At 35.4% G+C, this 12,080-nt stretch overlaps 1 protein-coding gene and 1 long non-coding RNA gene across 2 annotated transcripts; one reads left to right on the forward strand and one right to left on the reverse strand.

Moving 5' to 3' along the window:
• The first annotated feature begins 465 nt into the window (after positions 1 to 465).
• On the forward strand, positions 466 to 5,147 carry LOC126779653 (UPF0669 protein C6orf120 homolog). The gene is made up of 4 exons (XM_050503806.1): positions 466 to 759; positions 1,236 to 1,327; positions 2,486 to 2,620; positions 3,539 to 5,147. Exons 1-4 carry the CDS (start codon positions 527 to 529, stop codon positions 3,655 to 3,657), a joined length of 579 nt encoding a protein of 192 aa, XP_050359763.1. The 5' UTR covers positions 466 to 526; the 3' UTR covers positions 3,658 to 5,147.
• LOC126779717 (uncharacterized) lies at positions 4,931 to 5,327 on the reverse strand. Its single transcript, XR_007670385.1, has 2 exons — positions 5,164 to 5,327; positions 4,931 to 5,105 (listed from the first exon to the last, which is right to left on the reverse strand). It is a non-coding gene; the product is annotated as an uncharacterized LOC126779717 (long non-coding RNA).
• Positions 5,328 to 12,080: the final 6,753 nt, after the last annotated feature.

Consider the following 12,080-nt stretch of genomic DNA (forward strand, 5'->3'; position numbering starts at 1 on the left):
GAGCATATGGGCCACCTGATCATCAACGCCCATAGACATTGGCATTGTAAGAAATATTAACCATCGCCAATGCGCCACCAACCTTGGGAACTAAGATGTTGTGTCCCTTGTGCCTGTAAATACATTGGCTCATTCACATTAAAACCAGAACACAACAATGAACAGAGGGTGGCACCTATCCAGACGAGCTTGTACAAAGCCACTAGTAAAATTTTTCATTTATTTTAGATGTTATAATTGCTACACAGTACACTTTCACAAAACGTCCCAATTGGGACTATTTTGATTCTCACATAGCGCGCACTAGTAACATACTTCTTTTTACATGCATAATTTCATTGATCCTTTTTAGACTAAGTTAGGTTTTATGTAAAACGGTGTAAATATGTTTTGTTTTGATAACTTTTTAAACGTGAACGATTGTGTCACATTTAAACGTCAAAGAAATTCATAAATATTGTCAAGTTGAAGTTTACTACTAGTAAACTAGGGATTAATATAGAAATCCTAATTTAATTAAAAAGCGATGAGAAGGGAATTTATATTAGTGTTGCTAGGTATTATCAGTATTTCTACGTTATCATCACTTTTGTCGGGATATGTGCAAATTGAACCAGATAAAATTCTACTAGACACTGTGGTTGGTATCGTTGGTGCTGGAAATTTTTCTTATTGGCAGCTGGGTCACACAGGGCCTTTATTAATAGAATTAACGTCTCTCACTGGTGACGCAGACCTTTACGTATCGGATACCGTCAGGTAATTATAAATAACAAAAGGTTTTTACATTTTATTTATTCAACTCTAAAAAATCAAAGCGAATAGTTTTGCTGGTTTTTAGATTCATAATGTTAGAAAAAAATAAAAAAAATCCATATACATTTAATTAAAAATTTTTTATAACTTAATACAATAATCAATAAAAACATGTTATAAATCTGTTACTTCCAATCCTAAAAATGATCATTTTATAATAAAATTGTACAAGATCATTTTACATTTACCAATAAAATTGGAATAGTTCAGAGTATTCTATCAGATCCTTTATCAGAATCTGCTAGGATGCTCCTAGAATTTTATCAAATAGCAATAAATAATAAGTAATGTTATAAATATGTAGAATGGACAATGGGACTGATGTGCGTCTGTAGGAAAAAGTCGCTAAAATAAAAAAGAAAAAAATAATAATAAATAAGGCATAGACAATAAAATTATATAAAATTTTGTATTTTCAGGCCGAGTTATGAAGTGGATAAGAATAATTTCAGCTCAGCGACATGTGGACCTGAATTGGTTAATATACCATTTGAATTTCCACGGCCCATTGGTAAATTAAAAATAATATAATGTATAGTTAGTTAAAAAAAAAAAGCCGAGATGGCCCTGTGGTAAGAGTGCGTGAATCTTAACCGATGATCGTGGGTTCAAACCCGGGCAAGCACCACTGAATTTTCATGTGCTTAATTTGTGATTATAATTCATCTTGTGCTTTACGGTGAAGGAAAACATCGTGAGGAAACCTGCATGTGTCTAATTTCACTGAAATTCTGCCACATGTGTATTCTACCAACCTGCATTGGAGCAGCGTGGTGGAATAAGCTCCAAACCTTCCTCAAAAAGAGGAGAGGAGGCCTTTAGCCCAGCAGTGGGACATTCACAGGCTGTTACGGTGTTACGGTATTTAGTTTAAGCCAAGAAAGTGGTCAGAATGCGTGAATCTTAACCGATGGTCCTGAGTTTAAACATGGGCACACACCACTGAATTTTCATGTGCTGAATTTGTGTTTATAATTCATTTCATGCTTGATGGTGATGAAAAACATAGTGAAGAAACCTGCATGTGTCAAATTTTACTGAAATTCTGCCACATGTGTATTCCACAAACCTGCATTGGAGAAGTGTGGTGGAATGAGTTCCAAACCTCCTCAAAAGGGAAAGGAGGCCTTAGTCCAGCAGTGGGACAATAACAGGCTGTTACTTCAGTTTAATACTATGCTATTCTACTTAACTACTTTTACCATTTCTATTGAATAGGAAGGCGGACGAGCATAGGGGCCACCTGATAGTAAGTGGTCACCAATGCCCATAGACATTGGCATTGTAAGAAATGTTAACCTTCGCTTACAATGCCAATGCACCACTAACTTTGGGAACAAAGATGTTATGTTTTGTTATGAAACACAACAATACCAATTACTGCTGTTTTGCGTTAGAATATCTGATGAGTGGGTGGTATCCAGACGAGCTCACACAAAGCCCTACCACCAGTAAAATGTTCCGATAATAACTTTCCGATATTCAAAATGTTTTTTTTTTTTTTCATTAATAATAATCGTGCATGACATATATAGATTGCTTTAGGGGTTGACCGATGATGTTTCATAATTTAAGGTCAAAGTTGTTTATCTATGTTAACTCCTGCTGCTGGAAGTAGAGATAAGAAGAAGACTTGTATTTTTTATTAAAGATTAGTTAAACTCTCCAGGAATAGGAGTATTCGGTGCCTGGTCACATACAATATCGGAGTACAGTATCCATGTGTTTCTTGACACATCTGCTGTGCTCAGCGAAGAGCAGCTGCTGGCCATAGAGCGCTTCCACATCAACCCTGAAAGAACTGGTGAGTAGGATCGAATGTTCTTAGTATTTACCTGTTATGTTTACTTGCTAAAACCTTTTTTGACCGCAATATGTCTGCTGGTAGAAGTTTACATTCTAATAAGAGATCAAAATAAAAGTAGAAATTAATAATAGACGGCTTGCACATTATAAGATCATTTCTATAATAATGTTTGAAATTTATTCTGACCGTTATAAAAATATATATAACAGTGTGCCTAGTATGAGTGTTGTTATGTTATCTGTGATTTGTATGAAATTCCAATTATTGTCACTAGATGACGCTGTTTAAATTAATTAACGAGAATTATTTCTGGCCGAGATGGCCTAGTGGTAAAAATCAATCGTAACCGATGATCGTGGGTTCAAACCCGGGCAAGCACTTCTGAATTTTCATGTGTGTGACGATGAAGGAAAACATCGTGAGGAAACCTGCATGTGTCGAATTTCACTGAAATTCTGCCACATGTGTATTCCAACAACCCGCATTAGAACAGCGTGGTGGAATAAGCTCCGAACCTGCTCCTCAAACAGGGAGAGGAGGCCTTAGCTCAGCAGTGGGACATTCACAGGCTGTTACTGTACAATGATTTCTTATAAGCATATAATAATATAAAACTAGAAATAGGCATACTGTTGCTACCAGATGTTCAGACAAATCGTGTAATTGCTGTAGTTAGGTGGAACGAAACAGTAACGCTCGCTTGGTAGTTCTTCGAACAGCGTTTCTACTTGATGATCCTCCTGACCTATTTTCCCAGGACCAGCATGAGACTAGCATAATGGTTACGGAGACATTCCCACTCCCATAATACTCCACTCTGATAAGAACACAAACCACACGATCGGTAAATCAGACGCTGACCTCAAAGAGTAAATCAAACATCCAGTTATATAATCAATATTATACTGTTTTCAGATAATACCAACCAGAGGAACAAAGATAAAATAGTTACCAAGAAGACGGACGATGAGAAACCAAGATTTTTAAAACTATTAAACATTCTAGATATGGTGTTCGAAATGTTTGTTTTATAAATCGTATGGCAATTCAAATCAAATATTCACAACTTGCTTTACTACGTTGCGTGTAATATTCGCACGGTCACTATATATACCGATTCTTTATGTGGGGTTATGAGCAGGGGATTTCCCTATAGGCCTAGAATGCCCGGCATAATTTGTGGGGGCGGTGCAAAACTTGATAGTTAAGCGAATCGCGCATTTCTTGAATTACATTAACGTTTTAATACTTATTTTAAGCCGAGATGGCCCAGTGGTAAGAACATGTGAATCTTAACCGATGATCGTGGGTTCAAACCCGGGCAAGCACCACTGAATTTTCATGTGCTTAATTTGTGATTATAATTCATCTCGTGCTTTACGGTGAAGGAAAACATCGTGAGGAAACCTGCATGTGTCTAATTTCACTGAAATTCTGCCACATGTGTATTCCACCAACCCGCATTGGAGCAGCGTGGTGGAATAAGCTCCAAACCTTCTCCTCAAAAAGAGGAGAGGAGGCCTTTAGCCCAGCAGTGGGACATTCACAGGCTGTTACGGTTACGGTTTAATACTTAGAAATGTGTCCATGACTAGTTAATCGTCCCGGCTTCGGGTAGATAAGAAGAAAAATGTATTTTATATAGGGTATGCGTAACATCCGTTCTTAGAGAGCGTTTACGTCGGGGAAGGAGTAACTGTGACAAATTTTAAGTCAATCGTGCGGACAGTTTAGGAGATCTCGTGATGAGTGGTGTTTCGCATATATAGATTTAAATTTTGTTGTGTGGGCGTGTGGTAGTAACCTTCTATAAAGCTTGGGCAGCCCAGGTATTGAATCTAATACCTGGTCATCTGATACGAAACTCATGAATATTTTTGTATTTAACTGCTTTTACATTGCTCGTACAATTACTACCATCGGTAAAAAGTAGTAGTAAAATCATGCTACCCCCCATTTTAAAATAGTTGAAATAACTCCCAATAAATATTATACGTACTTCCAATCATTTAAATGAACAATTTTATTACATAGAATAAATAACAAGATGTATAAAATATTACCTTTTAAAGTATTTAAAAAAGACTCCGCGAATCACGACTTTCGACGCTTCTTCCCCAGGAAAAAATCAAAATTAAATAACCGATAGAATAGCGTGATATAGACGCTGAGCGCTTTGTGAAACAAGTTCTATTCCTTCAATCATGAATTTGGTGTTCCATGCTCCCGTTGTGTAACCACGTTTGGCGCTGCGCAGTTCTTATTTGGTTACTCGAAAATCGATGCTGGTTTTGAGCTCCCTAGAAGCCAAAATTCAGAGGATCCTGCAGACATTGATGGCATCTGCTACACGACTATGTAGTCATAATAATAATAATAATAATATCCTGGGACATTATTCACACACGGCCATCTGATCCCAAACTAACCAGAGCTTGAACTATGGAAACCAGACAACTGATATACTACATATTCTACTTTTCTTTTGTAAATATATATATATATATATATATCTATATATATATATATTAACAAAACACCCAGATTTAGGACAAATAGACTTTTTTTACCCTTAATTAATTAGATAATTAATTAATTATTGACGTTATTAGCGGTTTCTCTAATATATAATCCACATTCCAAACAAGTGGGAGCTTTAAAACGAATTTACCTTGTAAAATATGGATTCATGCTTGTAACAGCCTATTTGATTAAATTATTTTATTTATTATGAACTTCGTCGAACAACGTATACGCTTATATAATATGATCTTTTTGTTATGTTTGTTTAAGGATCGTTTTTGTGCCGAGGGTTGTTTTCAAACTACTAACATTTTAAATGATATATTGTGAATGATACGATCGCCTCTAGGCAGTTTTGAATAAGACCATAGATAAATAACACTTAAAAAAGTTGCTGTGTTGTCAGTATACGTGTAATAAAAGAAAAAAATCTTACAGATGGACGAAAGAATGTTTTTATTAAAGAGAAATAAATAAATTCCTAAATCATAATAATTGTTTTATTTTATCTACACTTACATTTACTGGTGGTAGGGCTTTGTGCAAGCCGATCTGGGTAGGTACCACCCACTCATCAGATATTCTATCGCAAAACAGCAGTACTTTTTATTGTTGTGTTCCGGTTTGAAGGGTAAGTGAGCCAGTGTAATTACAGGCACAAGGGACATAACATTTTGGTTCCCAAGGTTGGTGGCGCATTGGCAATGTAAGCGATGGTTAACATTTCTTATAATGCCAATGTCTATGGGCGTTGGTGACCACTTACCATTAGGTGGCCCATATGCTCGTCCGCCAACCTATACTATATAAAAAAACATTCATGAGACAGATCTCTTGAAAAAGAGATATTTTTTTTTAATTATTATACAATAGCCTATTCCAACCACAAGAGGATTAAACCCAAAATAAACATCATTGAAACTGATATCAGTTGACGCGATATCATTGGTCGAGATCTTGAATAATCTATGGTATTCACTATGGATTCGCGAATAAATGGCGCTTTCAATTTCCGCGAAGTTGTAATCGAAACTTCGAAAGTTAAATTAATGTAGTTATAACTAGTTAAGTGGAATAGTGTTGTATTATAAATTAAGGTAAATTAATCGAGAACTGTTTATAGTCCGTAATACAGCAGAACAATTAGCAATTCGCATGCAATTTGTAAATCTACGGCTTGTTTGCCTAATCCTACTCCGATTGGAATAGGATATAGGCAGATCGGGCATAGTGGCCATTTAATGATAAATGGTGATAACCACTCATAGACATTGGCAATATAATAATGATGTATCATCCCTTACATCGCCAATGCGCCCCCAGTCTTGGGAACTGGGATGCTATATCCCTTGTGCCCGTAGTTACACTGGCTCACTCATCCCTCAAACCACAACGCAACAATAATAAGTATTGCTGTTTAGCTGTAGAACATTACAAATCGAATTATATTATAGATTTTTTTTTTTTATAGAATAGGTAGGCGGACGAGCATATGGGCCACCTGATGGTAAGTGGTCACCAACGCTCTTAGACATTGGCATTGTAAGAAATGTCAACCATCGCTTACATATCCAATGCGCCACCAACCTTGGGAACTAAGATTTTATGTCCCTTGTGCCTGTAATTACACTGGCTCACTCACCCTTCAAACCGGAACACAACAATATCAAGTATTGCTGTTTTGCGGTAGAATATCTGATGAGTGGGTGGTACCTACCCAGACGAGCTTGCACAAAGCCCTACCACCAGTAAAGATATGCACATTTTACTTGGTAGTAGAGATTTGTGCAAGACCAATGCGCGCGCACGCTATTATATGTTAAATCTCAAAAAATATTACAAATACCTTTTTTGTTTTATTTCGTTGCGCGGTGAATTTATGAAACATATGACGCGACAATTATTACTCAGAACAATAGTGTTCTTCGAGTATTGCAATTTCTTATCAAAGGAAGTGGTCGAACGTATAAATTCTGTTATCGTGCTGTTGTAAGCCATTATCTTATTAATCAATGGAAATTCATGTTATCATTGTTGACGTAATGGAAATGACTGTAAAAATCTTATTGTTTTATGAAAAACTAGCTAAATCTGCGGCTAAAAAAAAACTAAAAAATCTTATTGTTACTGAAATAAAATATAGCTTATACTATTTCTGGGTAAAGTAGCTTTCTAATAGATAATTGTTAATTTCGATTAATTAGTTTCAGAGTATATCGATTACAAACAAAGAAATCGTTTCGCTTCGTACTATTATTAGAATCGATAATAAATACGAAAAATATTTCGTCAGCGATACATATTTTTTAAGATTAACATGTTTTTGAACGATAAAGTTCAATAAATAAAGCATGCAATCATATGAATATTAATAAACAAGTTTTTAATGTTTTGAAAGCTATCTTGCTTGAATTTTTATTTTTTTAATGTGATATAAAATATAATTTACTTTATAAGCATATATTTCATGAGGGAATATTATAAAAATAAACTAAACTAAAACAAATTATAGATAACAAATTTATAGCAAAAACACGCCGTCTAAAATATTGTCCTGTGGCATTGTACTCAAGACGCTGACAATACTCCCACAACACCGCTAGACTCAGCCTTGGGGCTAAGTAAGCGCCAGGCCGCCAGCTCTTTGTTTTTAACTTGTATTAATAGTTTATGTGTGTAAAATTGCTTTTTTATAAAATAATGTGGTATGCTATATTGCGTATTAATTTGTATCATAATAACTATTATATTTTTTTTAAACTGACTTCTATAATATGAAGAACATTCTTGAACAAAAATATTTATGGTTTAGAAACAAAACATATACAATATAAATAAAGAAACATTATCTTTAATATTTTTATAAATGTATGTACATAATATATTTTATAGACTATATACACTGGGTCTTCAAACATGATCAATATTCGTTTAGGATAGGAGGGTGGGACCTATACAGATAGACCTTGCACCAAGATCTAACAGTAAAAAAAAAGAATACTATTTTATTAATTTACCGCTTGCTCAATTTTTATTTAACTCAATTATTATATTTCTGTTTTCTCCAGATAAAGAAAATCCAGACTATATAATTTAAATTAATATTTATTTTTATCTGACTTTTTTATTAATATTTATAATTAATATCTCGAACAGCACACTTTAAAAAAAATCACTGTCAGGTTGCTTTAAAAAAAAAACCGTTTCCCGGACGCTCAGCTGCATAGATATAGTCAGGGAGGCGAATATAACCGTATTATAAATAAAAACAACATATATTAACAACTATTGACTTTGATTAATACACATAATATGACATTGGCAAAGATTATGATCAGTAACGATCTGGCTCAATAAAAACAAAATATTTAAATATTTTGTTCCATTGTGAACAGATTTTTGAGTATTATTTTTATTGAAAAGGTTATTTCGGTGTCGTTTAAATAAAAAAAAATCCCCCAAAGGTGGAGCAAGAGTGGAACATTAGGGGAATAGTCGCCTTTATGTGAATTAGAACTTAGTAGAAAGTAATAATATTTTAAATGCGAAAGTTTATGAGGGTGAATGGATATTTGTTACTCTTTCACGCAAAAACTTATGAACGAATTTTAATGAAATTTGATATAGATAGCTCTTAACCTTTTTTTAAAGCTGGAAAAACGCATTACGCGTTTCCCCCACGGCAACATCGGGGGGTATGTGGGGCTCGCCGGTGTCCGAGGCGCCGAGTGCGCCCCGAACATCGGAATACCCACTAAAAAACCAGCGGTACCCTTTCCGTCTTAACGAGGAGCGCCACGAGATCGTTTTCGCATGCTACCGTGACGGAGATAGCTTATACCCTGACTTAAAACATAACACGTACATAACCCATCCCCTCACACGTGGCAAAGCCGCGAGCGAAGCTAGTAAATTATTCATAGTAAATAAAATATATTCCCATGTATATTACATATGTTTGTTAGAAGATAGTAAGTACATCTGTACTAATATTATAAACGTAAAAGTAACTGTCTGTCTAAATGTCTGTTACATTTTTACGGCTAAATTACATAACTGATTTTGATAAAGCTTGGTATGAAGCAAGTTTGAAGCACAAGGAGATAGTTAGGATAGACTATTTTTTATACCTTACATCTACCTTAACACGCGCGCGATGTGTGTGTCTAGCGAAATCTTGTTACTTACTTACCATTCAAAACTGAAATATAAAATTAATCTCAAATGCTATATAATCATAAAAAATAGGCCCGCCCGCATGTCGGTATCGAAAAAAAAAATTAAAAAAAAACTTCGTTCTAATAATATTTACAATACATAATCTGTTATTTTTAGAAACGGTGATAGACAAGACGAGGAAATGCAAAACGGCTCAAGTATAAACACCGATTCAACACATTTATCTTGAATAGTCTGAAGGATATATCTGCTTATAAATTATTTAGTAAGCGGTCGTGTTTTGCAATAATTCTCGTACTTGAGAGCTAGTAATATTTTCTACTACCTTCGAAAAATTTGTCAATAAATAATAAGAAAACATTCAATTTATACGAGGAATTTAACAAATGTAAAAAGTACATTTATATTTATTTATTTGTATTATTCAATTATTCCCTCAAGTTCTTACACTATAAACAATCTCTCAACCTGTTCCTAAAGTGGGTTGAAAAAACACTCACCCGGCTAACAGCTGATTCCTATTTTAAATTCTTCCATCTCACTCTTTCGTAATCGAACGTCCTATAAACGAGAAAGACAACTGCGTACTTTGTACGGTAATAATTCGTTGCGTGGGAGAATTTTAATAATAATACAACAAATATTACTTTCGTTCGCTTTTATGGTGAGGTGTATTCCTAAAGAATATTTTGATAGCTTGTCTTTCTGGACGTTTTGATTTAGTTGCACTTAGAAAGATCGAGAACCTGGCTGATTTTAGCCAATTAATATCGAAACGAGTGAAGTTATAAGGTCTAAGTTATTTCATTGCGAGTAATTTTATTTATTTTTATAGTATATACATAGTAGGTAGGCAGACGAGCATATGGGACACCTGATGGTAAGTGGCCACCAACGCCAACAAATTTTAGACATAGTAATTGTAAGAAATGTTAACCATCGCTTCATCGAACTAAGATGTTATGTCCGTTGTGCCTGTAATTACACTGGCTCACTCGTCCTTCAAACCGGAATACAATAATACAAAGTACTGCTGTTTTGCGGTAGAATATCGTTAACAAGACACCCGTGAACAGGAAAATTATTTTTTTCTAACACGCTGGTAGTTATCACAATATAGCCGCTACACTTTTAATTTTAAATAACATTATACCCACTATTTACTTAAAAAAAATTGGCAACTTTTTGTTTAATTTTATTACGAATCAAATTAATTTTGGAAGGTCTAAAAAATTCGAATAACACATAGATATTTAAGTTACATATTATTCATGTTCTTATTTTAATGTTATTTTAAGGTAGATTCTATTTTAAATACAAGTCGAAGTATGTATGTATGTATGTACAAGTAAGTACGTGATTCTGTTGGCCTGTTTAGTAGATGCTACACGACCGAGTATAACATTTTGTTTTCGTCGGTATTAACTGAATTACGACTCATGCCTCCCGAATCGGGTTGCATAATACGAATTTTATAATGCGCAATTATTGTTGGGCGTAGCGATAACATCATATATGTTGAATGAATGTAAAAAGTGAAATATAATTGTCTGCGATAACTATAAACTCTGCTGTAATTACAAAAACAAACAAAGGCGTTATCATGTTTCTAGCTGAATTCGAAAATAACACGCCGCCTTTTGCAAATAAGGCGGGCGAATAAGAGAGGCATAGTTACGTACTGGATATCTTTGTATTTATAGGTTATTTTATATAGTCGGGTTATGAACTCAACCTCCTTGTTTTCGTCGTTTCTTTTTTTCACGCAACTTGCTACGCGGCAATAGGCAAGGCACGTATACTTAAAAGTATATTCATGACACGACATCAAGACAAATTTGTCGACATACGACATTAGATAATTTACCTTCTAAATAGCAATTCTACTTAGCAGAATAAAGTAATAAGTAATATAATAAATATTGTATGCGTAATCATTGTAATACTAAAGTTTTAATTTTATATATTATAATTATTAAATCTTTATAGGGCAATTGCAATACTTAATCTTTTAATATATAATGTAATTTTATAATGCTTTAAATGATAATTACAAACTGATAATCCTCAGCTTATTGCCATCCACTGCTGGACGAAAGAATGCCCCATAGAACGCCAACCATCCCGAATTCGGGCTGCCCACATCCATCCCGTATCTGCCACCTTTTTCAAATCGTCGGTCCACCTTGCTGTACAAGTCACCGACATCGTGTGTAGAATTAGCATGCTGTAGTGGAAGTAGGCTGGTCATGTTTCCAGGTACATTGATTGCTGACGTGTTAGAGTGGAGACCACACTTAGACAAACGAAGTGAGACGCACTTTTTTTTGTTTTTCACGCAGTGGAAACCTTCAGAAACGTACCCAGCTTCCATGGGGGTGGGAGGAACTGGGTTATGTAGGATTCTTACCCACTAAAACCACTGCGATGGCCGTCCTCGACACGGATCGGAGAGGCTGCGGGATCGTGTTAATATAACGCATCTGGGGCCTCTCCCGTGCTTTGCTCCGCTCGTGGCTCGGTAGAGCTCTCCACAGAAGACGGCAGCGCGAGACCACCCCGGCTGCTCTCCTCCTCAGGGCCATCTAAAATAAGACACGCGAGGCTCCCACTTCACGCATCTACGGCCCCAAGGTTACGCTCTATCTTTTAAGCCCCGGGCCACGGGCTGTGAGAGGGCCGAGACGACGCCGACGGCGTCTCCACCGAGCAGGAACGGCCCTTTCCCGTTCCCGCTCCGTCGTTTCCTTCTGGA

This window comes from Nymphalis io, chromosome 29, assembly GCF_905147045.1.
Source record: "Nymphalis io chromosome 29, ilAglIoxx1.1, whole genome shotgun sequence".
In the NCBI taxonomy this organism is placed as follows: domain Eukaryota; kingdom Metazoa; phylum Arthropoda; class Insecta; order Lepidoptera; family Nymphalidae; genus Nymphalis; species Nymphalis io.

What these genes read in the sequence shown, in the direction of transcription:
- LOC126779653 (XM_050503806.1), top strand. Translation starts at nt 527, where the DNA reads ATGAGAAGGGAATTTATATTAGTGTTGCTAGGTATTATCAGTATTTCT. An exon ending in TGAATTTCCACGGCCCATTG is followed by an intron (nt 1,328 to 2,485) that starts GTAAATTAAAAA and finishes TAAACTCTCCAG; the next exon opens with GAATAGGAGTATTCGGTGCC. An exon ending in CATCAACCCTGAAAGAACTG is followed by an intron (nt 2,621 to 3,538) that starts GTGAGTAGGATC and finishes TACTGTTTTCAG; the next exon opens with ATAATACCAACCAGAGGAAC.